Source organism: Narcine bancroftii, chromosome 4, assembly GCF_036971445.1.
Source record: "Narcine bancroftii isolate sNarBan1 chromosome 4, sNarBan1.hap1, whole genome shotgun sequence".
NCBI lineage: Eukaryota > Metazoa > Chordata > Chondrichthyes > Torpediniformes > Narcinidae > Narcine > Narcine bancroftii.
The window spans coordinates 124303207-124331154 of record NC_091472.1 but is presented as its reverse complement, the minus strand read 5'-3'; the positions used below and the strand labels follow the sequence as shown (position 1 = coordinate 124331154).

General features: G+C 38.6%; 1 protein-coding gene across 5 annotated transcripts in view; it reads left to right on the top strand.

The window, feature by feature from the left end:
* Nucleotides 1–27948, top strand: part of acacb (acetyl-CoA carboxylase beta) — a 203348-nt gene that overhangs the window by 170155 nt on the left and 5245 nt on the right. For 4 of the 5 annotated variants that reach the window (XM_069932710.1, XM_069932708.1, XM_069932709.1 and 1 more), the window contains 13 exons: nt 15–112; nt 1009–1129; nt 2168–2278; nt 3150–3293; nt 4249–4369; nt 4641–4737; nt 19921–20017; nt 20171–20306; nt 21038–21215; nt 23024–23136; nt 23227–23381; nt 25274–25444; nt 27631–27767. In XM_069932710.1, coding sequence (XP_069788811.1) covers nt 15–112; nt 1009–1129; nt 2168–2278; nt 3150–3293; nt 4249–4369; nt 4641–4737; nt 19921–20017; nt 20171–20306; nt 21038–21215; nt 23024–23136; nt 23227–23381; nt 25274–25444; nt 27631–27767 — 1679 coding nt within the window. Of the gene's footprint in view, nt 1–14; nt 113–1008; nt 1130–2167; nt 2279–3149; nt 3294–4248; nt 4370–4640; nt 4738–19920; nt 20018–20170; nt 20307–21037; nt 21216–23023; nt 23137–23226; nt 23382–25273; nt 25445–27630; nt 27768–27948 lie in introns of those variants that run through there. The other variant, XM_069932712.1, reaches the window with a different exon arrangement.

Sequence of the window (27948 nt, the reverse complement as noted above, 5' to 3'; positions counted from 1 at the left end):
TTCTATGTATTTAGGGCTTCAAGTACCTGTATTTGACACCTCAGGACTACACCAGAATTAGCTCTATTAATTCTGTGCACTGTGAACATGTGGAGGAGGATGGAGAATACAGGTTGGTGGTTATAAGCAGCACCTATTGAAAATCAGAAATACATGATTGGCTTTTGAAAAAACAGCACAATATGGATCTGGAAAAAGGGTCCCGACCTGAAATATCGAATGTCCATTTCTCCCCATGATCTGCTGAGTCCCTCCAGCACCTCTTGATTATCTTGATGCCACTGTATACGGTTATCATGTTTCTATAGAGAATCATTTCTGATGTACTCTTTGTTGAAGGGCTTACAAAGTTTGCTACAGATAGATATTTTTAATATTCCTTTTTAAATTAGCTTCAAATCACTTAATAGATATGCCACAATCATTTATTGCATGCTGTAAAATGAACTATTCCTACAGAAACTCACAAAATATGAGCATAAATAGTTTTTTTTAAAAACTTTCATACCTATTATATGTTCTGCTTGCAAATAAACTACGAAGTTTTGTAATTGATATTTATTCTGCATTATTTGATTTCTCAAGATGTTGGCGCATAGTTATTGATTAACTGCACTAAAATTCACAAATTGAATCATTAACACGCTCATCACATTGAACATGGTGATCACAGCTCAGACCATCATACATCCTCTCCTTTGACTCCATTTCCCCTCCATCAACCAATGATACAAGTCATAAAATATTTCAAAACTAATGAATGAACTATTACGGAGGCAACTTACTTCCTTCTACACATGCTTCGACAGGTCATCTGCTCATCTGGAAAGAGTCTATGTTTGTTCTGGCTGAATAGTATTTCCATATGTGGGCAATACGTTAGTAGTGAAAATACCATCACCTGTAAACTTTATTCCTAGCTGTAATTGCACCAATGTAAGCAGGATGTCAAACGATGTTGGTTGCATAAAAGAATGTGACATTCCTAAATGTGATTGTGCTTTCTAGATATGTCATAACTGATATTATTGGCAAAGAGGAAGGCTTTGGGGTAGAGAACCTGCGTGGAGCTGGTACAATTGCCGGAGAATCCTCCCTATCTTACAATGATATTGTTACAATTAGTCTGGTAAGTGTGACTGAAGAACGTCTCCCGAGATGTGTTTTTTCCAGAGAACTTCCAATGGCATTGCTTGAATAAGATTGGATGATGGGCTGCCTTAGATAGATTACACCATATAATCCACAGTTTAATATTCTGATGATTGGGGATTCTACCTAATTTTAAAGTCATAAAACTCAAATAAATTTTGCAAACAGCTGATTTCAAACAGTAAAGTGAGAGTGGCTACCCTCAACATCAGGACAACCTTTGACTAAATGTGGCAATGAAAATTAGGTTTATGAGCTTCAAAGAGAAAGATTGAAATTATACCTCATGCAAAGGAAACTGCTTATAGTTGCATGATGTCAATCATCCCCAGGCAGAGTACGTCACTGCAGAAATTCTTTTTTTTTCACACCATAAACCAAAGCAATCCCATAGAAGGCCCAATCAGCAACTGTTTCAACAATTGCATTCCATCTGTCCTAACACAAGAAGAGGGAATGTTTTCAGATGATTGCACCATTTACAGGTCCTCAGTAAACAAAGCAGCCAATGCCTGAGACTTCTCGCAACAAAAAAGACCAGGTCAGTAGGCATATGGGAACCTTAACACTTGCAGGTCATTCTAGCTTGGACATGTATAGCTGGTCCTTAGTGGCTGCTGGGTCTAAATTCTGCAGGAATGCAGTTCAGAAGGGAGGCTCATCATCCCCTTTTCAAAGGCAATTGGGGATAGACAATAGCAACATTCAAATCTAAGATAAAAATCAATTTCAATTAAATAGATTGCAAATTGAGAATAATCATTCATTATTAAAGCAAATAGTCATAAACTAAATGAGTGAATCTTCATTGACATTGCTCATGGTTTGCTTAATTTGTTTAATGAAATTCCTTTTAAACTGCTTTTAATGGATAAAAACAAAATAGGGAACAAATTTCAACTGAACTTGTTGGCAAGCTAGTAACAAATATAGAAAAGGAACTTCTTCAATACCACCTTCAAATCTTTGCTGTAGTTAAAATGGTATATTTAAATATTCTATTTGCCCTTTGCAGGTCACATGCCGTGCTATTGGAATTGGAGCATACTTGGTGAGATTGGGACAACGTGTCATCCAAGTAGAGAATTCACATATTATTCTCACCGGAGCCAGTGCACTAAATAAGGTCACTAGTTTCTATTACAGCTGGCAAAATGTTATCAGATAAGAACTAAATTAACCAAACACATTGAAGCTTTGAACAAATGAAATTCCCATTTCTATTTTCATGTGAAGGTAGAATAGAAATCAGTAATGCATGCAATTCACCCATACACAATCAGGAAGTGGGGGTGAACTGATCATCATACTCTGGAATAGAAAAAGTGAGGCCTGTATGAAATTTAATGGTAGTAGTGTGAATTCCAGAGAGTGAGTTAGGATGTTATCCTGTATCCATGATCTGTGAAAACCATCTCCATCTATAGTTTGAGGATTCTATTGAAAATCAATTAGAAATTGATTTCAGTTGAGAAGTGATCAGAATATTTTTTCTCTTCTCTCTGTCTAATTGGACTTGTACAGAGGGGAGGGGCAGAGTTTCTTGGCATTTTGTATGGTTGATGATTGTTAAATATATTTAAAATGATAAATAAAGTATTACAAAAAAAAGTGATCAGAATAGGCTAGCAGAGCCTACCTACTATTAATATTCTAATCTTAATCTCGCTCCAAGCACAAAAAAAATGTAATTTTAGTGAAACGCATTGTTGGTGCAGAGCAAAATGAATTTTGTTCACTAAAACAGGTCTATGTTTCATCTGAAGCCTTAACAGAAATAAATGGCAATAAATAAAATGTGCTTTATTTCTCTTAAAATGAGGTGCTCATCCTGATTCCTATCGACTCAGATGTTTTTGGTCTCTCCTCACTGATCTTTTGAACCTTTGTGGCCATTTTTAATGTCATTTGGTTTCAAAAATGTACATCAACCAGGAAGATCCAAGTGAGAAGATTCCCATGGTATTGAAGTAGTTGCTTTTTGTTATTACTAACAGGTTCTTGGTCGCGAAGTCTACACATCCAACAACCAGCTGGGTGGAATACATATAATGCACAACAATGGAATATCACACATCACTGTCCCTGATGATTTCGAGGGGATTTATACCATCTTGGAGTGGCTCTCTTACATGCCTAAGGTCTGCTTTTGTAGATTTAAAATTTGGTTTTGTGAGACTACCTTTTACAGAAATATAAAACTTTTAATTATCAATATTAAAATTTTCTTATCTTCCTTTTATTTAAAAGGAATAAATGGGTCAGTTTATTAGGTCACACACTAGAAGGGCCTCAGGGTTCGTTGCTGTGCTGTAGTGTTGTGTGGTTCTAGGTTTAATGATGCAAAGCAGTGGGATAAAAGCTCAGGACTGACATTTTCCAAGTGATGAATTAGGTTTCTCTGTTTTGTGAACTGGAAAGGGGAGAAAGGGGGAGGAAAAGTGTAAGAAATGCATAGAGAAAAATAGTTAATGGGCATTTCTTCCATGTATTTCCACAGCTGAAATGTTTAACAAGCTTATGTTTCAAACCAAAACTTCCCATATCCACAAAGACTTTGGTTCTTTCTCACATGGAGATTTGAAGTTGGTAGATTCATAGAAATGTCACACTTCCCCAAGTTGTTCAGCATTTCTGGATTTACTTTTGCATGTATTATTGTGATTGTACTTTCATGATCGTCCAGGTCTCTAATCGTGCTTTTCAAAGCCTCCAGCTATAAAACAGGGTTTTTTTTTTAATCTTTTCAATCTCAGGGTTTTCTTTCTATTAGTAGAATCTGAATGTTAAGATGTAACACTTTTTAAATTAAGCAAATACACCACTGCTAATCACTCAAGAAAATATTCTGGGGATGAGCTAAATTACAATCTAATAGTATACCATCCACAATGACTGTACTGATGGCAATTCCAAATATGGGTCACCTGCGTTTCATGTTCCTCAATAATTAATGTATTTCTGGTTAGATTACCAACAGATAGAAATCAACTTCAAACTTATATCAAACTTTTCCATTATATTGTGTTATTTCTTTTGGAATACAAGATAAAATTGAATGTGTATGGATATATTCTTTTTGTTGTATTAATCTAGAACAATACAAGCCCAGTGCCTATAATCTCCCCAAAGGATTGTCCTGAGAGAGAAATTGATTTTGTACCGAGCAAAGCCCCATATGATCCACGTTGGATGCTGGCTGGCAGACCTCATCCAAGTAAGAAAATATTCACTAATTTAAAGATGGTTTACTATCCAGCTGCAACATGGCGCATCCTATTATGAATTTAGAAATAGTTGTGTACATATATTCCTTGAGTAAAACTGTCAACGCTACATCATCTGAATTATTAATTACTTGTAAAGAATAAAGGAAAATTTAGCCTAAGGAAGTTGAGGAATAATAAGTATTGAAAAGACCATTCTCATTGTGTCTAACTTTGATGAGCAGGTTGTTTCTCAAGAGATTTTTTTTTCTTATTCTGCAGCTATCAAAGGTGCCTGGCAGAGTGGTTTCTTTGACCATGGATCCTTCAGGGAAATTATGGAACCTTGGGCACAAACTGTAGTGGTGGGAAGAGCAAGGTAAGAACTGGTAAACTGGCATTTAGTATAAGATTGGGAAGGAACAGAGAAATTCTGAAACTTCTCGTTGTACTCCCATGAGCTGCAGGTCACTGTATTTCTGACTTTTTTAACACTAACTTTGTAAATGAAGAACCATTCCACCATCTCCTACCCTAATTCAGGCAATTCCATAGCTTTTCTCTTCCTAAAAATTGTTGAGACTCCACAATCATTTTATTGGTATTCATTAACATATTTACCTTCTTTGCCATAATTAAATGTGTCATGTCCCATGAGGCTCTAACCTTCAACTTGTTTTCTTATAATCAGTCAAGTTGAATTTACACTGTATTTCTCAGTGAGAATTGGAACTCTCAAATAAGGCGTGTTGGAAGGACAAAGTTTGGTGTTGTGTGGGTAGAGAAAATTTTGGTGGGTTCAAAGAACAATAAGGCTGGACAAAGTCTAAACAGGAAGGATCTTTTTTAAAACACATGTAAGGGGATCGCAACAGACATGACACACTAGTATTCTTAACCACAAAACAATATAATCAGCCACATTGGACTTAGACTACCGATACTAGAAACTGTATACACTCATACAAACACAGTATAATCAGTCACAGCACACTTAACACTACCAATACTAGCAACTGTGTCCAGACTTACAAGCACAGTACAACCTAGTCATATTGGACTTAACGTGACCAATACTAGCAACTGCGTACAGACTTATATCAACCAAGGTTTACAATATGCTACTCAACAGCCCTGATCCCAGTGTAGTGCACACCTTACCAACAACTCCTCCAGCATTGTCCACATTTCATGACCTAGAGTGGAGCAGGGTTCATCACAGGAATTAAGAGCAAAAGAGGAAGAGCTTCTGCACATGGTGGACTTCATAGTACAGTAAGCTGGAGGGTCCAGCCAGGTACTCATTAGTTTAATGAAGGGGCCAATGGTCAGGTGTGCACTAATAGGTGGGTAGGTGATACAACTTCTGATTAGGTTCCAGTCAGAGAGGTCACATGACCCCCCACAATGCATACACCCAGCAGATTCCAGACAGATAGGTCACATGACCATGCACAAACACACTACAGGGGTATTTTAATATCAAAGTACAGTAAAACCCCTGTTATCTGGAATTCAACCAACTGGCAAAAAAAATTGCAGAAAATAAACAGGTAAAACAAACAGAAGTTTAAAATTGGCATGCCTTGTTGTTAGTTCATGCAACATGCTGTCTCAATCATCCAGAAAATTCAATCATCTATCATCTACCAGGGGTTCTATTACAGACTGGGAAAATTAGGTTGGGACTGGATCACAAGAGAATTTGTAGAATGCTTACAAGATGTTTTTTTAGAGCAGCTTGTTGATGAGCCCACTAGGAGATCCGCTGTACTTGAATGGGTGTTGTACAATCCCCCAGAGGTAGAATAAAGGAACCATTAGGGGGCAGTGATCACAATATGATCGAGTTCAATTTGAGATTTAACAAGGAGAAACTAAAGTCAGATGTATCGGTGTTTCAGTGGAGTAAAGGGAATTACAGTGGCAAAAGAGAGGAACTGGCCAAAGTAGATTAGGACATACTATGAAGGAAGATGCCAGAGCAGCAATAGATGGAATTTCTGCAAGAAATGAGGAAGGTGCAGGATAAATACAGACCAAAAAAGAGGAAATAGTTGAATGGAAAAATATCAAAACTGTGGTTAACAAGGGAAGTCAAAGCCAATGTAAAATCAAAAGAGAGGGCATACATGGAAGCAAAAATTAGTGCAAAGATAGAGGACTGGGAAGTTTTTTAAAACTTGCAGAAGGTAACTAAAAAACTCATAAGGAAGGAAATATGAATTATGAAAGTAGGCTAGAAAATAATATCAAAGGGGATACAAAAAGCTTCTTCCAGTATGTATAAAGAGGTTTTTTTTTAAAGTGAGAGTAAACATAGGGCCATTAGACAATGATGCTGGAGAAATAATAATGGGAGACAAAGAGATGGCAGAGGAACTAAATTAATATTTTACATCAGTCTTCATTGTGGAAAACAATAGCAGTATGCCAGATGTCAAAGGGTATCCGGGAAGGGATGTGAGTGCAGTTACTATTTCAAGGGAGAAGGTATTCAAAAGTTGAATGGTCTAAGGGTGAATAAGGCTCTTGGACCAGATGAATTGCACCCTTGGGTTCTGAAAGAAGTAGCAGTAGAGATTGATAATGACCTTTCAGGAATCATTAGTTTCTAATATGGTCCTAGAGAACTGGAAAATTGTAAATGTCACCCCATTATTCAAAAAGGGAGGGAGGCAGCAGAAAGGAAATTATAGACTGGTTAGCCTGACATCAGTGGTTGGGAAGATATTGAAGTTGATTCTTAAGGATGAAGTTATGGAGTACTCAGAGGCAGCATGGTTTCCTTAAGGAAAAATTGTGCTTGACAAAACAATTGGAATTATTTGAAGTGACAACAGGCTAGTTGGGAGAGATGCAGTGGGTATTGCGTATTTGGATTTTCAAAAGGCCTTTTACAAGGTGCCAAGCATGAGACAACTTAACAAGATAAGAGCCTGTGGTATAACAGGAAACATAATACCATAGGTAGACCATTGGCTAATTGGCATAGAACAAAGATTCAGAATTCAGGAATCATATTCCAATTGGCTGCCAGTTGCTAGTAGCGTTCCACAGGGGTCTGGGTTGGGGGGGGGGTCGCTTCTTTTTACGTTGTATATTAATGATTTGGATTATGGAATGAATGGCTTTGTGACAAGTTTGTAGGTGAATCGAAGGTGGATGGAGGAGCAGGTAGTGTTGAAGAGATGGGGAGGCTTTAAAAGGATAGACAGATTGGGAGAATGGGCAGAAAAAAAGGAAATAAAATACAATGTTAGAAAGTGTATGGTCATGCACTTTGGTAGAAAAAAATAAACAGGCAAATTATTTTCTAAATGGAAAGAAACTTGAAAATACCCAGATGCACAGCATCTTAAGAGTCCTCGTGTAGGAGAGCCTCAAGGTAACCTTAAATGTTGAATCAGTGGTGAAGAAGGGAAATGCAATGCTGGCATTCCTTTCAAGAGAAATAGAATACAAGAGCAGGGATGTGATGTTGAGAGTTTATAAGGCACTGCTGAGACCTCACTTAGAGTATTGTGAACAGTTTTGGCTTCGTCATCTAAGAAAGGATGTGCTGACGTTGGAGATGGTTCAGAAGATGTTCAAAAGGATGATTCTAGGAATAAATGGGTTATCAGATGAGGAGAGTTTGACAGCTCTTTGCCTGTACTTATTGGAATTTAGGAGAATGGTTGGGAGGGATGGGGAGGGGAGTGGTGTGTCTCATTGAAACATTTCAAATGTTGAAAGGCATAGACAGAATAGATGTAGAAAGGTTGTTTCCCATGGTAGGAGAGTCTAGGACAAGAGGGCACAACTTCAGAATTGAAGGGCATCTGCTTAGAACAAAGATGTGGAAGAATTTCTTTCACTCAGAGGGTGGTAAATCTGTGGAATTTGTTGCCATATGCAGTTGTGGAGGTCAGGTCATTGGGTCGTTTTAAGGCAGGCATAAACAGGATTGGCCAGGGCATCAAATGTTAAAGGAAGAAGGCCAGGCAGTAGGGCTGTGGGAAAATGGATCAGCTCATGGATAAATGGCAGGGCAGACTCAATGGGCTGAATATTTCTGCTCCTATGTCTTGTGATCTTATGATCTTGTATTGTGGCTTGTTTGCTATAAAGTCTAATTTGCTTATTAAATCCTTTTAGTGAACCCCAATGTATTGTCTGTGTCATTCTGAAAACAGTAAGGCCTGATGACCATCATAAATGCTGCAAAGGAAATTTTGCGGTGTTGTGGTTTTTCAGATATGATGATTTTATAACACATCTCTGCTCATGTAGAGTACCACCTCACATCAGAATCTCCTAAAGAGCCTCTCAAAATGGACTGGTTTTAGATCTGTTATCATTTTCACATTTATAAATATATCAAAGCAGGTTTATTGCTTAATCTTGAAATTTTAGAACTATCTAATAAAACCACGAAGCCATGAAGATGGGGAAGGAAGAGGAAGGGATTTGTATAAAGCTGTAGGTTTTGTTATGAATAACAGATTGTTATTGTTTGAGTTAAGCAAAGAGCACATTACTATCAAAACTATTATTGAATTACTTTATAAATCAATCAATTACATCTAACTCTATCAATTCCGAGCTCTATCAGAGGAACTTCAAAAGGAACTTGTTAAAAAATTGTTTTACTTTTGAAACTACAGGATTTATTTTAGTAACTTCCTTCATTAGGGGCTGTTTTATGCTCTTGGATTTTAAAACATTAATTTATAAGCAACCTCATGGAAAATCCATACATAACTGTATGAAAAATATGTTTGTTATACTTTAAATGTTCCTCAGACAAAAGGTCTTGATATTTCTTTGAAAAATTTGGAGTACAAAGAAACAACTAGTTCACCAATTTTGGCCACATTTCAAAATTATTGCAATAACTATATGTACTTGGAACAACATAATCGTCTCAATATACCACAAGGAATATTGCAAAATCTTTCTTTAATTCATTTTCCAGGTTCTAGACATCACTGGCTGGATGTTTTATTTTTTTTAATTTTATTTTTCATTTGCATCAGTATTTATCCATAACATAAGAATAATAAAAAACTGCAACACAAAAAAAATACAATTTTTACATATTTTCTCCCACCCATCCACCCCCTCTCTCCTCAAAAATGTAGGAAAAATTGCAAAAGAAGAACCTGTCTACTAAACTTGTATCTTTTAATTAATTAAATGCAGTTTACATAATAATTTTAAACCATAACTAATTAAGGCGGGTTGGATGGGGGGGGGGGGGGGGGCGTGGTGGACACTACAGGTAAAGTCATAGCAATAAAATCCATGTAGGGTTTCCAAATCATCAAATTTTTCTGGTTGATTTCTCTCTAATGGTATACAATTTAATAATTCTGTTCACCATCTATTCATCCGAACAATATCACCAGATTTCCATGTTACATCTATAGATTTCTTTGCTATATCTATTGCTACACAAAAACTTATTTTTATAAATATCTAACTTCAATTGGGAAATATCTTCCAATAAAAATACTCCAGGATCCTTCAAAATTTGCGTCTTAAAAACTCATCCCAATAAAATTCTTATTTCCTTCCAAAACTTATCTACCTTTTCACAATGCCAGACTGCATGCAGGAAAGATCCTACTTCTTTATTACATCTAAAACATTGTTCAGAACAATTCGAATGAAGTGCATGCAATTTGTATGGAGTAGAATAAAAGTTAAATTGTACCATTTGATATCTAACATTAATTATATTAGTTACACTTTCATAGCTAATTTTGACCATACTTCTTCTTGAATCTGTATATTTAAATCTTTTTCCCATCTAGATTTAGATTTAAATAAATCCTTTTTCTGAATAGTCTCTTGTAATTTGATATACATATTAGTAATAAATCTTTCAATAAACGTATCCGTTATTTGTTCTAGTAATTTAAAATTCCTCCCTAACTTTCTTTTTAAATATAATTTAAGTTGATAATAAGAAAAAATAGCGTTATGTGGTAATTATGCTTATCTTTCAATTGGTCAATAGTCAAAAAAGCAGATCCCAAAAAACAATTTTTTTAAAAATTCCACAATTATACCAAACATTGAAATAACGATTATTAACCGTAAAAAGAATTAAAGGATTTTGATTTAATATCATTTTAGCCAACTGATCATTTTCATTCCTCTTTCTACATGTTCTCCATTCCATACTTTAAGTATATGCTTCAAAACTGGTGGATCTGATTTTCCTCATTCCATTTATATAAAATATGTTCAATATTCTCCTATTTTACTCATTTCTATTTGCACCCATGCAATCTTTTGTCTGATAACAAGAAGACAAAAATCTAAGTTGAGCTGGTTTATAATAATTTTTAAAATAAGGCAATCAAAGTACCCCTTGATTAAATTTCCATGTAATTTTTCCAATGCCATCCAAGGCATTTTATCCCTGCAGATAAATCTTCTTACACTTTTACTTAAATCTTGAAAAAACATAATTGGTACAAAAATTGGTAAAAATTGAAAAAGGCATTGTATTTTAGGAAAGATAGTCGTCATCACACAATTAATCCTTCCTATTAAATAAATTGGCAAATCTTTCCATCTTAATAAATCTTCAATTTTCCTCAATAAAAGTATGTAATTTAATTAAATAAATTATTTAAATTCTTATCAACATTAATTCCTAAATATTTAATTGCTCCATTCTGCCATTTAAATTTTGTCCTTTTTTTTTAACTTGAATATAGTCTGTCTCAGTCATTGGCATCATTTAACTTTTATCAATATATACTTTGTAACCTGATACTAACCCATACACCACCAATCAATCATTTACTTTTTTTAAAGAACTTACAGGGTTTATAAGTTTGCAAAAAGACTAATTTTTTTGTTCTTAAAGCCTTCAATCTCCTTAAAGCCTTCAATCTCATTATCACTTCTAATCTCCTCGGCAAAAGGTTCTATAGCTAATGCAAATAAAAAGGGAAATAATGGACATCCTTGTCTAGATGATCTTTCCAACAAAAAAGATTTTGATATTTGTCTATTTGTAATCACTTTAGCCTTTGGAGAATGATATAATGCTCTTATCCAATTTTTTTAAATTGTCGGAATTCCAAAAACCTTCAGCCCTTTAAATAAATAATTCCATTCTAATCTATCAAATGCCTTTTCTGCATCTAAAGCTGAAGCCACTGATGGTATTTTTTTTTCTGAGCCATATCTAACAATATCTAACAATATTATTTGCGGATCTATTTTTAATAAAAACCATTTTAGCTAAATATTTACCTAAATTGATAAGTATGGACCAATCTATTAGCTATTAGTTTGGACAAAATTTTATAATCAATATCCAATAGTGAAATTGTTCTATATGAAATTGAAAGCAAAGGGTCCTTCCAGTTTTTTTTTTAATAACTGTTATTAATGCAAAGATCTTCCATATGATCTAACAACCCCATAAATATTGGAATTAATAACTCTTTAAATTCTTTATAAAACTCTGTAGAGAAACCATCTTCTCATGGAGCCTTATTGTTTGGTAAAGTCATCAATATATCATTTAATTCTGTAACTGTAAATGGATTTATTAATTCTATCTTCTCTTCTATGTTTAACTGTGGTAAAGTAATTTTAGACAAATATGTGTCTATTTTATCCCCATCTTTCAATGATTCCGATTTGTATAATTTCTTATAAAATTTCATAAACTGTTACAAGATCAAACCAGCAACCACAAAGAAGGCATATCACACAGGGGTAAAGATGAACGATCACTTTATTAACAAAAAATTCACCTTCAAACTTTAATTTAAAAAAACACCCTTTTATAACAATGCCCACTGGTTACTATGCAAATTTCTATAACAGTGTAAAACTAATAAATTCCCCAGCATAAATATAACAAGTCATTAAAATTTAAGTTATATTTCCAACCAACCCACAGAAAAACTTAGACTCAAAACACACAAAACTCACAAAACTTCGATCCCAACTAAAGCAAAGATCATAAACAAAATTCAGTTTGCTTGGTAAACTGAAGCCAAAAGATCTTTGAGAGAGAGTGAGAGAGCACAAAATTCGAAGTTGTCTTGTGTTGCTTGCAGAGAGAGGAACAACAGCTTGGTCTGGATCCTTCTGGCTGCCTTCGGAATGTTCATCCCTTTTTGAAATCCCAACATTCTAAACTGTCTTCCAGACAATGACTCATGTTTTGGACCTTCTTCCACTCCACAGCAACCCAGTGGTGGTTTATCATCCAAGTCCTGAAATTTTTAGATCATTTTCTGCACATGCCCAGTCCATCTCCCACTCTCTCAGCAGTCCACCTTCACCTTGGCTCTTAAAGGCAAACTGTCACTTTTTAACATAAAACCACACATCACATAGATCAATACACAGCACAGAACTCTGTTACAAACACATCATTAATACCTTGTGTTTTATAAGTAAGATGACCCGAACCTTTTTACAGCTACTATTGTTCTCTATTTGTGCTCTAACTCCCAATTCAATAATATTTTTGTTCGGTTCATCTTATATCCCTCTCTACTCTATATGCTTGTATTGTATTAAGCTTCAATTTCTTTAAATCAAATATTTTACTTTGTTCATCACTCCCTCGATTTTGCAATTCTTTTTCCATCTTTGTTATTTCCTTTTCAAAAGAATTAACTTGAGATGTATGTTCTTTTTTAACCTTAGCCGTATAACTTATTATTTGTTCTCTTAAATAAAGAACCCCATACCACGAACTTATTAGTACATAATGTCCATAAATGTCCATAATGTCCATATCTGTTGCCTGATAAAGTCACAAAAACCTTTCCTTTTCAATAGTGCCACATTAAACCTCCACCTATAACCTATATTTTGCTTCTCCTCCAGTAAAACTGACATAACTAAAGGTGAATGGTCAGACAATATCCTCACTTGATATTCAATACTATGAACTCTTGTGTGGAGTTGAGAGGTGATTAAGAACATATTGATATGGGAATATGTCTTATGCCTATAAGAATAAAATAAATAATCTCTAATATCAGGATGCATCTTCCTCCAACTATCAACAAGTTTCATTTCATTCATAAAATTTTTCACATCTTTTTTCACCTTATTTTTAACCATAATTCATCTTGATCTATCCAACTTGGAATCAAATGTAAAATTAAAGTCTCCTCTCATAATTATTTTCCTTTTAGCATTAGCTAACTCTATAAAAAACATCTTGTATAAATTTTCCATCATCTACATTTGGTGCATATATATTCAATTAAGGTCCAATATTCAGAATATATTTTGCAATTTATCATCATATACCTCCCCACTTTATCAGTCATTACATCCAATATTTCAACTGGTAAACTTTTATTTCTTAATATTGCTACTCCTCTAGCTTTAGAATTAAATGAAGAGAACGCTCTTCCTACCCAATCATTTTTATTTCATATGTTCTATTTCTGTTTCTTATATAAAAACCACATCTACTTTAATTTTTTTCATATAATTCAGTTTTCTCTTTATCGAATTCTGAATTCCATTAATATTAATACTAATAAATGATCATTTCCCTGCCATTAAACATCAAAATTAAAACTTGTATCCTTCCAGTGTCCGCCTCCATCTCCCCATCCAACCCAACCCTCCCTATACAGTATCTTGCATCTATAAAAAATCTAGGCTAAGAACCAAAAAAAGGAAAAGATAAGAAAAGAAGAAGAAAGATAAGGAAAAACCCCAAAGGTGCATGATGTTAAAGCATCTCTATTAACCTGATCTGTATGGGATGCAAAACTGGTCACATTTGTGCCCATGATAGCATCACATTCCCCACAAACTCACTCGAAACATCATACCATCCCTTACTATAAGCTTATCAATAGACCTTTTAATCCATTAATCTTATCCATTATATTAGATCATGCACAATATAGGTTGAACTCTGCACACAGCATCTTTCAGCTGCTCCCATCAAGGAAGAGATGCAAGAGTATCAGAGCCAGAACCACCAGGCTGAGGAACAGCTTCTTCCACAGGCAGTAAAAATGCTGAATGACCAAAGGAACTGTTCACACTAACCATCCGAGACTGTGGAAGATGAAAGAATCAATATTTATTTATATAATACTTGTCCTGCATATGTAGGCCCAGTATGCATTTCCAAGTCAGGTTGGGGTACATCTTGGAGGGGAACCCATATTTGATATAGTTCCCATGCATCTGTGACCTTGTCCTTAGAGGTAGTGGCTATGGTTCTTGAGATGTGCTGTTGGAGTAGCTTGGGCGAATAACTGCATTACATTTTATAGATGGTACACATTCCTACCAATGATGAAGGGTATGAATGGTTACAGAGGTGCTGGGAGTTTCAATCAAGCTGGCTACTTTGCTTAATGGTGCTGAACTTCTTGAGAGTCATTGGAGTGAAAATTAGTGGAAGGGCATGCTACTATGTAGATATTTAGATTCTGCACCAAGACTCTCCACCAAAGTATGTGCTGGTGACTTCTACCAGTATTATCACAGGCTAATGTATCTGCCTTGGTAGATGGCAAAGTTTAGGTCAAGTAGTTCACCACACACTACCTGCTGCAGAACCAAAATAAAAGAAGTAGATGCTGGAAGCTTAGCAGGTCAGGGAGCATATGTGGAAAGAGAAGCAGAGTTAACATTTCACGTTGGAGAATCTTTGTCAGAACTGGAAAAATAAACAAATTAGTTTTCAGTGGCAGAGAATATGGGGGAGGGAGCAGAAAACAGAAAGCGAGATTTTATTTCACTGATGTCATGAAATATCATGTGTCTGGAATCAATATAGAAGACTCTCGATGCATTTCTTTTTCTGTTTACGTGTTGTTGTGGAGGAACATGGAATTGCAGGCACGTTCCCCACTGAGCTGGGCAGGCTGGACCATCTGCGGAACTGGTAGCCCCACCTCCTAAGACCCCTAATAAAGGCGGAGAGCCCTAGTCTCCTCCCCCATACCTGCCCTTAGACTTGAACCAGAAGCATGCTGAGGCAAGCTTGGATCTTTAGATCAATAAAGCCTTTGGCTCTTACTTTGTGCCTGTGAGTGGCCATTGATCTCTTTATCTAAAATTGATCTAAAATTTTAAGTGCCATAGACAAGGCAATTTGGTTGGAGAAGCTGGAAATCGATCCAAAAGACCCAGAGGCCTCTGTGAAATTCAACATGTGGCTACAGTGCTTGAAGGCCTATATGAGGCACCATGAAATCACAGCAAACAGCAACGAGTATGACCTATTATTCGCAGCGGTAGGCCATCACATGTACCAACTGATCCACAATTGCACGGGGTATGAAGAGGCGATAGCCCTGCTCCAGCAACAATATGGAGCGCCAAGGAACGCGATGTACGTGGCTCCCAACGCCAAGGCCCAGGTGAGTCAGTCGACGAGTTCATGTGGGCCATGTGGGTGCCAGGACGTGGCGGTGGCAGAGTACCAGGAGGAGCTTATCCGCGACGGGCTGGTCGCAGTGTTCTGCTCCCAACACATCTGCGAACGATCGGTCCCTACAGGAGGTCATACAGATGGCCCGGACCGTGGAGATAGCCCCAAAGAACGCAGAGGCCTACAGCGTGGGCCGCACGGCCTCCAGATATGCAGAACAGGTGGTGCCATCTTGGGATTCGGGGCCACTGCCCCTGACGGCCGTTGCAATTGCTGAGCACACAAGGTGCAACTACTGTGGGCAGACCAAGCATTCCCAAAAGTATTGTCCTGAATGTAGCACAACCTGCTTCAACTGCTAGCGGAAAGGGCACTATGCAAGGGTATGCTGATCCAAGCCCCCTGCGAGCAGCTCTGCATGTGGCCCATGACCCGTGTCGCCATCGTGGCTCAAGCAGCTCCAGTCATCACTTCCACTTGTGGAGAACTGAACTTCCAGGCCCATGTCATGACAAGAAAGGATGACACTGCTGGCTTCACTTCCTGGTCCCACCCCATGTGATCCATGGGGGTGGCCATATTCGCAATCTCCCGGGTAGTCATCTTGGTGGCCGCCAACTCAATGACACGGCAGCAGTGGGTCAGACAGCGGACCAATGTTAGCCTCGATAACCTTGAACCAGAGTCAACCACACTAGATGGGATGTTCCATGTTGGACATCGAAGTAAACGGTCACACCACAGGTTGTCTGTTCAACATGAGAAGTACCGAGAATTTCATACACTCGTGCACCGCCGAATGCTACTCTCTAACTGTGTCCCCTATGAAGTGTCGGGTACCACTAGCCTCAGAGTCCCTCTCGACAGAAATCCTAACCATAGGGGAGACGAAATACAAAGATTTCAGACTGCTGGTGATGCCCCATCTCTATGCCCCCATCATTTTGGGACTGGATTTCCAGTGCCAATTAAAAGGGGTACTGATGCAGTTTAACAAACCCTGTCCCCTGCTTATAGTCAGGTACAACCAGACCCACCACCCCCACTCTTTGGAGAGGCCCAATCATGCACCTGGAGGTGGGTCAGTGCTATCCACTTGCAACCTTGTCGCCCTATGGGTCCACCCCCACTGTTCCAAAACCTCACCCCAGACTGTAGTTCAGGGGCACTAAGAGTAGACGTTACAGCCCAGAGGACAAGGGATTCATTAAATGCAAGGTGATGGAGGGCATAATAGAGCCCAGTAATAGTCCATGGAGGGCACAAGTGCTGGTGGTAAAGGGGGCGAGAAGAACCGGATGGTGATTGACTACACTCAAACCATCAACTGGTTCACTCTATTGGATGCCGATCCTTGCCCCGAATTATAACCATATAACCATATACAGCACAGAACAGCCCAGTTTGGCCCTACTAGTTCATGCCGGAACAAATCCCCACCCTCCTAGTCCCACTGACCAGCACCTGGTCCATACCCCTCCAATCCTCTCCCCTCCATGTAATTATCCAGTCTTTCCTTAAATGTAAATAACGTCCCTGCTTCAACCACCTCCGCCAGAAGCTTATTCCACATCGCAACCTCCCTTTGCATGAAGAAATTTCCTCTCATGTTCCCCTTATAATTTTCCTCCTTCAATCTCAAACCATGGCCTCTGGTTTGAATATCCCCCACTCTTAATTGAAAAAGCCTATCCACGTTGACTTTCTCTGTCCCTTTTAAAATCTTGAACACCTCCATCAAATCCCCCCTCAATCTTCTACGCTCCAGAGGAAAAACACCCCAGGCTGCTCAACCTTTCTCTGTAACTCAAACCCTGACATCCTGTCAACATTCTTGTGAACCTTCTCTGCACCCTCTCTATTTTGTTTATATCCTTCCTATAATTTGGTGACCAAAACTGCACACAGTATTTCAAATTTGGCCTCACCAATGCTCTGTACAATTTCATCACTGATGACATGGTGAATGAGATCGCAAAATACAGGGTCTTTTCAACCATAGATCTCAAGCTTCCCTATCTGCCCAAAGGACCAGCCCTACGCAGCATTTAAGGCCAACGGTGGACTGTACCAATTCTTACGGGTCTCTTTCGGCCTCACAAACGGGGTGTCAATGTTCCAAATGGAAATGGACCGGATGGTGGGATAACAATGGGTTAAAAGCCACTTACCCATACTTGGATAATGTCTCCATATGCAGCATTGACTTGAAAGAACACAACGACAACCTGCAGAGGTGCTTGGCCACTTCAAAACCTCTCACCCTAACAAATAACCAAAAGAAGAGCGGCTGGTGATCCTGGGATACATGGCGCAACATGGTGTGATTGATTCCGACCCTGAGCGCATTTGCCCCCTCCTAGAATTACCTTCTCCACAGAACCCCATCCACAAACCAGAACAGTTATTTCCTGAACATTGGGATGAATACTCGCACGTCCCATTCACCATTCCCTGCCCAGACATGACCAGAGCCATGATCATTAAACTCACCACACCATATTCTCTCTGTTCGGGTACCCCACGTGCGTGCATAGTGTGGATAGTACAGATTCTATCACCAATGTGTATATGTACAGATGGCAGTGTAGGATGACTGTGATTGGCTGAGAGTGTAGCCACACCTACTGGCAGGTCTTAAAGGATTGGTCCTAGACAGACCAGGTCATTCTGGACTGGTCGACCTACTTGTGATATGCTCAAGTCTTTTAGTCAATAAAAGCCTTGGTTTGGATCAACAAGTCTTTGGTTCCTTCAATGTACATTAGACATAGCAACTGGGGTTCAACATTCGTCAGTGAGGAGCTGCGATGTTACTTCCTCTCCAGGGGCATAGCGACAAGTAGAACCACCAGCTACAACCCCCCGAGAGAATGGCCAGGTAGAGAGGGAAAAGGGCACCATTTGAAGGGCAGTCCTGTTGACCCTAAAGTCGAGAGGGATGAATGTGTTCCAGTGGCAAGAAGTACTTCCAGAAGCAATGCATGCCTCTAGGTCTCTACTCTGTATGGGTATGAATGCAACACCCCATGAAAGATTGTTCTCCTTCCTTAGGAGGTCGGTATCAGGAACCACATTGCCGGTCTGGCTAATGGTCCCTGGGCCGGTGCTTCTCTGGAAGCGCGTTAGGACTCACAAGGCAGACCCACTGGTGAAGGAAGTGCACCTCCTGCATGCGAACCCCCACTATGCATTGGTAAGGTACCCAGATAGACAAGACGACAGTGTCCATTTTCGACCTGGCTTGAGTGGGAATCCCAGGGCGGGAGGTGCACCCTATACCCTTGGGCAGCTACTAGCTGGGTTGAGGACATAGAGATCCCACACCCAGCATGGCCACCCAAATGTTCCACCCCACCACCCCACAGGTGGATTCCCCTCTCTGGTTACTAACTAACTAATCCCCCCCACTCCCACAGACCTGGGAGACATGGACACTGATCAGCCCTCCAACAACCAGCCAAGTGATTGAGACACTGGGCCGCCGGAACAAGAGGCACAGTCAACTGGACTGCAGAGGTCCCAACGACGGGTAAAACCACCAGAGAGACCAAACGTGTGAACATTACTGTGCAACTCATGGACCCTAAAGACAGTGCCCCGCATCACCCTGCTGGACTCTATCTAAAAAAAAGAGAGGTGAATGTGGTGGAATGTGGTATTGCGGGCATGTTCCCCACTGAGCTGGGCAGGCTGGCCTGCCTGTGGAACCAGTAGCCCCTCCCCCTAAGACCCCTAATAAAGGCCGAATGCCCTGGTCTCCTGCCCCATACCTGCCGTTAGACGAGCCAGCAGCATACTGAGGCATGCTTGGATCTTTACATCAATAAAGCCTTTGCCCCTAACTTCGTGTCTGTGAGTGGCAATTCTGCCTTGCCTGCAGTAAAAAGAATCTCAGGGTTGTATGTGATGTTATGTATGAACTCTGACAATAAATCTGAATCTGAAATTCAGTATATAGATAGCTTTCAGGTCATCTGCCCAGTTTTACTCTTTGTCTATGTTAAATCTGAAAAGTCAATGCCTGGGCTGTAACGTGAACTCTGTAAATTTCAATCTTTCAATAATTGTTCTGGTTATTTTACACCTGGATCATGACTACACCAACTGCTTCTTTAAAATGAATATGATCTCATTTTGATCATTTTTAACCGAGGGCCTAATTATTTTATACAGGTTAGGAGGAATACCTGTGGGTGTTATTGCAGTGGAGACTCGGACTGTTGAATTGACAATTCCAGCGGATCCAGCTGACCCAGAATCTGAGTCAAAAGTGAGTAAGTAATCTCCATGGACAAGCAGTGTTTTACACTAGAGGGAAAGACAGACAGCCCCTTCCAATTGAAGAGGGAAGGATAGCCACACATTAGGTCAACCTTTGGCTTTATACTGATACAAGTTTCTATTTCAAACTTTTATTTAACAGATTATTCAACAAGCTGGACAGGTGTGGTTTCCAGACTCTGCTTTTAAAACAGCGCAAGTTATTAAAGACTTCAAACGAGAGCGGCTTCCTCTTCTGATTTTTGCTAACTGGCGGGGCTTTTCTGGTGGAGTGAAAGGTAACCTTGATGGTTTTCATTGAGCTGTAGTCAGCCAGCACAGAAACAAGCCCTTTGGCTGACCACTGCCATGCCAACCATAGTACTTGTCCATACAAATCCCATTTGCCCACATTAGGTCCACAGCCTTGTACATCTTAGTGACTTACCACTCTCCATTTTAGATAAATGAACTAGGTTTCCACATGTTCAGATCCTTAGCATCTTCAAGAAGCCATACAACCACAATCTGAAAGGTATATTCACTGGGAGGAAGTAAAGTTTCAATATTACTTATTATAAGATTACAGATTTGTTTTAATTAATTTAATTTAGAGATACAGCACAATAACAGGCCCTTGCAGCCCACAAGCCTGTGATGCCCAGATACACCAATCAACCTATAAACCCCATACGTTTTGAAGGGTGGGAGGAAACCGGAGCACCCAGAGGAAACCACACAGATATTCATGCAAACACCTTACAGACAGACCCATATTCAACCCTGGTTGTTGACACTATAACACCACTATGCTAACTGCTAGGCTAACCATTCTTCATGGAATAGGGTGGTAATTTAATTTATACAATTGTTTTGCAGCAAGCAAGGATGTGGTACAATATATTGTACAATAAACTCTCAGAATGCTCATAATTCATTTTCCTAAAATGCAGCAGAGACTTGATAACTGAAGTTGATTTTAAAAAATATACGAACAATCTTCAGCCATTTTCTTGCCTTTTCCTTTTAGATATGTATGACCAAGTTCTGAAGTTTGGTTCCAATATTGTAGATAGTTTGAGGGAGTTTCAGCAGCCTGTGCTGGTTTACATTCCCCCTCATGCTGAACTCCGAGGTGGATCGTGGGCAGTTATTGATCCAACTATCAATCCACTTTGCATTGAGCTGTATGCAGACCAAGAAAGCAGGTAAAAAGATTGGTGTTCATTTCAATTGGCATGGGAATATTTTATCAAACTTGGATAAGATCACGGCTAGAAGAATTTTCTTTAGGAAAAGGTGGAAGTAATTCAGAGACGCTAGTACAACACAGCGATGTTTCAACCTCTCCCTCTTCTTCGAGTAGTAGAGTCAGGCAAGACTGAAGTGGGCCCTTTAGCCTACTAGGTCCATGCCAAATCTTTTTTCAATCTACAGAAATCCCATTTTCCTGTATTAGAACCAGCACCTTTTATGCCTCAGAAATATACAAGCCTGCAGATGTTGGAATCTGGAGCACAAAATAAGCTGCAGGAGGAACTCAGCATTTTGAGCAGCTTCAACTGTTGACTTTTCAATATGTGATGAAGGGTTTCAACCTGAAATACCAATTCCTTTTCCTACCATTGCTGCTGCTCCATTGTTGAGTACCTCCAGCAGATTCTTTTTTAATCTTTCTATGCCTTGCCTATTTAAGTGCCTGTCTTTATGCCTCTCACATGCTATGATTGTATCTGATTCCATCACCTTGTCTGGCAGCACTTTCCAGATAACAACCACTTTCTGTGTAAAATACTTAACGTGAAGATCCCCTTTAAATCTCCTGCCTCCCATCTTAAAACCATCCCTTTTTGGTTTTTTTAAAATACCCTTTTGAAAAGCAAAATGAGTTTGTTTATCTACCTCATCTATGTCTCTACTTTCTACTAGGTCAACACTTAAGCCTTCAAAATCCCCCCAAAAATATCCATTTCCTACAACTTAACACCCAAAACATCAAAATCTTTAAATGCTAGGTCTACTATTGATATTTTAATATTCATATTTGCTTGAGGTCCCACATCAGTTGAAACTTGCACAATACAGAACAGGAAGAGATTTAGTTGTTGGAGCAGTCCCCGCGTCCCAAGCCCTGGCTGGGATACACGGGCTGGTGGCTACTTTCCACATCATGCACCAAATATGAAATGGCACAATATATAAACCAGAAGAAAGTAACACAGCAGTGTTGTCATTATTGTTAGAATCTCACAGTCATAGAGAGATGTAGCACAGAAGCAGATCCTTCAACTCACTGAGTCTTCGCCATCTGTCAACCAGTTGCACTAATTTACATTAATTCCATTCTCTAATGTTAACTCTCACCAGATTCTACTAACTACCTACATACTAGGGCCAATTTACCTACCAATTTAAACATCTATGGGATGTGAGAGGATGTGAGAGGTTCTTAAAGAGAAAGTGCAAACTCCATTATGTCAGGATTGAACCCAGGATTCTGCTATTCTGAGGCAGTGGCTCTACCAGTTATACCACTGCCCATGTGCCACTGTACTACTCACTAATTATTATTTCTATTGACGATGGTACTAGACTAAATGAGGAGTCAGTGTATATGTTCAATATTTATTGCTTTTGGAGGGAGGTGGGGAGGGGGAAGGGAGGGATGGGGAAAAAAGAGAAGATGTCACTGTGAATATTAAAGAGATGCATCTGTAAATATGTTGGTTGATATGGTTCATAGTGCGATAAATAAAGAATTACAACAACAAAAATGAAGAGTCAGTGCATGAGTAAACAAATGTTTGAGAGTAGATTAGATGGTCACAGATGGTGGTAGATTTTGTACTGGAATTGCTGGAAGAATGAAACTCTACCAATGAAGGAGAGTATTATTTATATTTTTTACTTAGGGACATAAATTTGTCATTTTTAGATGTGTTACAAAATTATCTGAGCATTGATAATTATCCATGAAGCACACTTTAATGAGTTCTCCCATTTACTCAACCCACAGGGGTAGTGTGCTAGAACCCGAAGGCACTGTAGAGATCAAGTACAAACGAAAAGACTTGGTGAAGACAATGAAGAGAATTGACACCATTTATTCAGACCTTGCTAACCAGTTGGGTAAAGATAGTATTATCCTGTTACAAGAACAATTTTTTGTTCACTCTCTTCTTGGTGTGCTTTGGACATCAACCTATTTCATTTTTGTAGGTTCCTCTGAACTTTCTGAGGAAGTGCATAAAGACATAGAAGCCAAGTTGAAAGCACGAGAGGAGTACTTGTTTCCAATTTACCACCAAGTCGCCACAGAGTTTGCTGACCTCCATGATACGCCTGGCCGAATGCAGGAGAAAGGAGTTATCACAGTTAAGAAGAATTCTTGTGTATTTTCTCAGTCTTTAGGGTCACTCTCCTATACAATACAATACAATAACCATAGAATGAAGGACTAATCCAGGCCATCATTTTGGATAAGGGGTTTTACAATTGCAAGATTCGCTCGTACATGCACGGAAAGATGAAACATGTACTCACTGAACTACTTTCACAATGTCACTCCATTGTGACAAAGTAGGCTGATATCCATCATGTGTAAAGAAAAAGTAACACAAAGTCCCATAAATTTGAAAGAAACTCTACAGTCCACATCATTCACAGGATCAAGTTTGCTATGAACATTATTATGTTAGTCTTTACTGCTGATGTTCATTGCTGAGTGCAGTTTTAAATTATTGTTTTGTGTCACCCAGATGTTAGTCAGATGTAAAACCAAACAATTCCAATAGTAAACATTAAATCACCCCAGTGTGGATAGATAATAAATATAAAAGATAGAGGATAAATATTCACAGTTTCAGTCAATGCAAGAAATAAAAAGCAGTTTTAATAGTTTTTTCTTGTGATGCTGAAGTAGTTTGTGAAGAGGGTAGTACACGGAGTTCAAGAGCCTGATAGCCATTGGGGGGTAAAAACTGTTCCTGAACCTAGAAGTGCAGGACTTCAGGCTTCTGTACCTACTTCCCAAAGATAGAAGTGCAAAGAGATTGTGACAATGGTGATGGGGATCCTTTATAATATTTGCTGCCTTCTTGAGGCCAGCGTCTCATATGAATGTCTTCAATGAATGGGAAGTTGGAGCCTGTAATGGATCTGGCCAAAGTTGCTCCTTTCAGCAGCCTTCTGCATTCCTAGATGGTGGTTTACCAAAGCAGGCCATGATGCAACCATGAATCAACCAATCAAACCATGATGCAACCAGTCCATATACTTCCCACTGTAGAAGTTTGATATATTGGGCAACATGCCAAATCGCCTCATCATTCTTAAAAAATAGAGGTCTTGATGTGGGATCTTCACGGTTACCTTGAAATGTTGGTTCCAAGAGGGGTCCTTCAAAACATGGACTCCCAGGAACTTGAAGATTGTATATAATGATTATATATAACCCAAGTTCTAGTCCTGACCTTATTAATCACAAAGGAACCCTATTTCGAATGGCAATGAGGGACATCCTATTTGAATAAAGTGCTTGTGACCTACTGGAATTATTATGACATTCCCCTGAGGGTAGGGGAGATTGGAACAAGGGGTCATAAGTTAAGGGTATTTGGGGAAACTTTAGGAGTAATATAAGTGGGTGCTTCTTCACTCAGAGAGTGGTGGCTGAGTGGGATGATCTACCCGAAGTAGTAGTTGCGGCAGAGTCAATTCTGTCATTTAACAGGAGGCTAGATGAGTACATGGATGTGAGGGGATTGGAGGGTTATGGGCATGCATGTGGGTAGGTGGAACTAATGGAGATTCACGTAAATGGGTGCGGACGAGAAGGGCCGATGTGGCCTGTTTCCATACTGTAAATTGTTATATGGTTGTATGGTTATATGGTTATAAAACAATAGAATCTAATTTTTTATATTAAAATTAACTGTTTTCCTTCAGTGGTTTAAAGGATAAATGCATCCCATAGGAATGGTATGATCCTGTATCCATGCTTATCTATTTGGTTTTCACATTGCCTTCCTTAGGAACATAGACAATATAGCAAGACTTTAGGATAAGGACAAATGATCTCATTTAAAAAAAATCTTGTATTATAATCTATTTTACTAAAGTTTTGCAACACACAATATTACTAATTTTTATCAATCATTATTATCTCTTTGCTTGTGGGATGAATTGTAACTGACCTCTTGTGTCGCTTCTCAATGTTGCTGTCAAGCTGTCCTGAATCTGAACATAGTTGTGTGGTATATTTCAGGATGTCCTGGAGTGGAAGACTGTTCGCGCATTTTTCTATTGGCGTCTGCGTCGACTATTGCTGGAGGAGGTAGTAAAACAAACAATTATAGAAGCAAACCAGGAACTAAGTGATGGCCACATTAAGTCCATGCTACGGAGGTGGTTTGTGGAGACAGAAGGAACTGTGAAGGTCTGTGGAGAAGATGGCATTGACAATGTGGAACTATTTATCAATGCAGTCTTTAAAAATTTGTTAGTTAAATTTCTAAATCTAAATTGACGTGATTCCACTGCTGCCTCAGAATGAAGTGTTTTGGCTATCCAATATCCTGAGTAAATTCTCGCTAGTTCTGGCACATCAAATTACAACAATGGTCTATTTTCATGTTTATCTTCAATGCACCTAATTTGCCCACTCTAATCCCATATCCTTTTATTTCCCTCTCTTCAACTACCAATCTATTGTAATATACGCTTCAGCAATGAGCTCCATTCTGACATCCACAACCTCACGCCCTTCATTTTCATAAAAAATGTTTTCTTCCATATTTCCTTTTTCTTGATCCTTCAGCCTCAAGAAGCAATCTCTTAACCTCTCCTTCATTCATAATTTAAACACCTGTATTGTTTCTATCACGAGCCACGTGTAACAAACAGCAATAGGCAATGAACCAAACAGTGTTTAATTTTAAAACACTAATTTTATTTCTAACTCTTAACTTTTATCCTTAAGGCTAAATCTATCCCCAGCTGTGTGCACAGGTGACTAGTGTATGTGTGTGTGTGCTATACACAAAGCAGGCCAGGCCAAAGTCCAGGCCAAAATCTAGAAAGTTGCTTCAAAGTTCAGTCTTTCAAATTCAGTGTTGAAGTGTAGGCCTTTGAAATTTGATGCCCAGAATTAATGTTGAACTGATGGGAAGACTGGAGTTGTGGCTGCTACAGACTCTCAATTCTTCTTGCATTGCCTTTGAAGAAATGTCCATCCTCACGAGCTCCTGGTCCTTTTGTAGGCAAGACTCGAAAAGGGTGGCCTCCACAAAGCTTCCAAGACCCTGGCACTGGTCTCTCCAAGTAATTTCACTGCTAGTCATACTTAAAATGAAGCAGTTTCTCCAAGTGACCTCCATTGTTAGTCACAATCAAAATGAAGCACTTTGCTTCCCAGAAAGACCCTCCTAACACAGGTCAGTCTACCAAAAAGGCCCAGTCATTCCCAGAGCAGGCTTTGCCCCGAATTTCACAAAAAATACCTGGCCACCAGAGCTGCTATCAAAGAACTGTTTCCTCTCCAGCAGTCATAATGGTTCTCCCTTGCAAAATCACAATGTATTGAATTCTGGAACAGACTGTGACAAGCCTTCCCTCAGTTCTTCCAATGTATCAAATTATCGCTGGGCTGTGACTTCTGTTGTGCTTGGTGCTTGTATGATATGTTAAATGTGACCATTCAGTCCCTCCTGTCTATACTATCCCTTACAGTGATAATCCCATTTTAGTAAAATGGGAGCTTGTAATATTATGATGGAATGAATAGGGAAACCTCATTTCTCCCATATTTTTTGCTGGACAGAGATCATCAATTAAACTAGCCCAAGGAAAGAGATTAATAAGGATTTTTCTATGGAGTGGTTTATTGGAACATAGAATGGTTTGACATGGGGAATATTTATATTTGTGGAATTTGCTTACTGAAGTTTTTAAAAAAAAACTAACCAAAAACCTGATAAGTTGTATACAAAATTTGAAGTTAGTGTTGGAGTACTTTGGCATATACCCACACAGACACATTACATCAAATGGTCTCATTCTGTGTTGTAAAATTCAAGAACTTCCATGCAAATCCTCAGTCGTTAAGATTATGAAAAGTTTAGTTGTCTAGATAAAAATCTTTACTATTATTTTTTTCAATCATGGAAATGGAATTTGATTCAAGCTTCTCGGTAAGATTATGTTGAGTTAGGTCACCTTAGCCATGGCACATTTGTGTGCTCCACAATCCATTCTGATTGTTATGAACAAATAGGTGTGTAATTAGTAAGGCTGTGTTTCTGATCCAGATGTCAATTTGGTTAAATGTGTGGACATGAATGATAGCAAAAATCATATTTAGTTGTAATATCCTCTTGCTCTGAGCATGAAGAATTGCCACTTTAATGCTCATTAAGGAGATTTAGGTACAAAGGTCAAAATGGAAGCACTCGCTCCTTGACCCTTGATCTTTTATAATTTCTGGTTCAGTAGAGTACTCTGCTTTGACATGATTAATAATGAAAAGGAAACACATTCTGTTGGTTTGCCATGGTATTATCACTTTTATGATGGTATATTCACCAAGGGCTTTAATACTGATCTTTTCAAAATTCTCATGTGTAGGCTTACCTATGGGATAATAACCAACATGTGGTGGCCTGGCTGGAAAAACACCTTAATGAAGAGGACGATACTCACTCTGTAATACGAGAGAACGTCAAGTACCTGAAGCGAGATTATGCATTAAAGCACATTCAGTGGTAGGTTTGCATGAGAAGGAGAATACATAGTAGAGCGTAAGTTTGTCCGAAAATTTTAAAACATAGGTTTGTGCATACATACAAATTGGTTTTTTTTCTATTCTTGAAATGCCTGCCCTGTGCAGGAACATTTATTTGTTCAAGATTTCTTTGATTATCCATAAGAACATAAGATATAGGA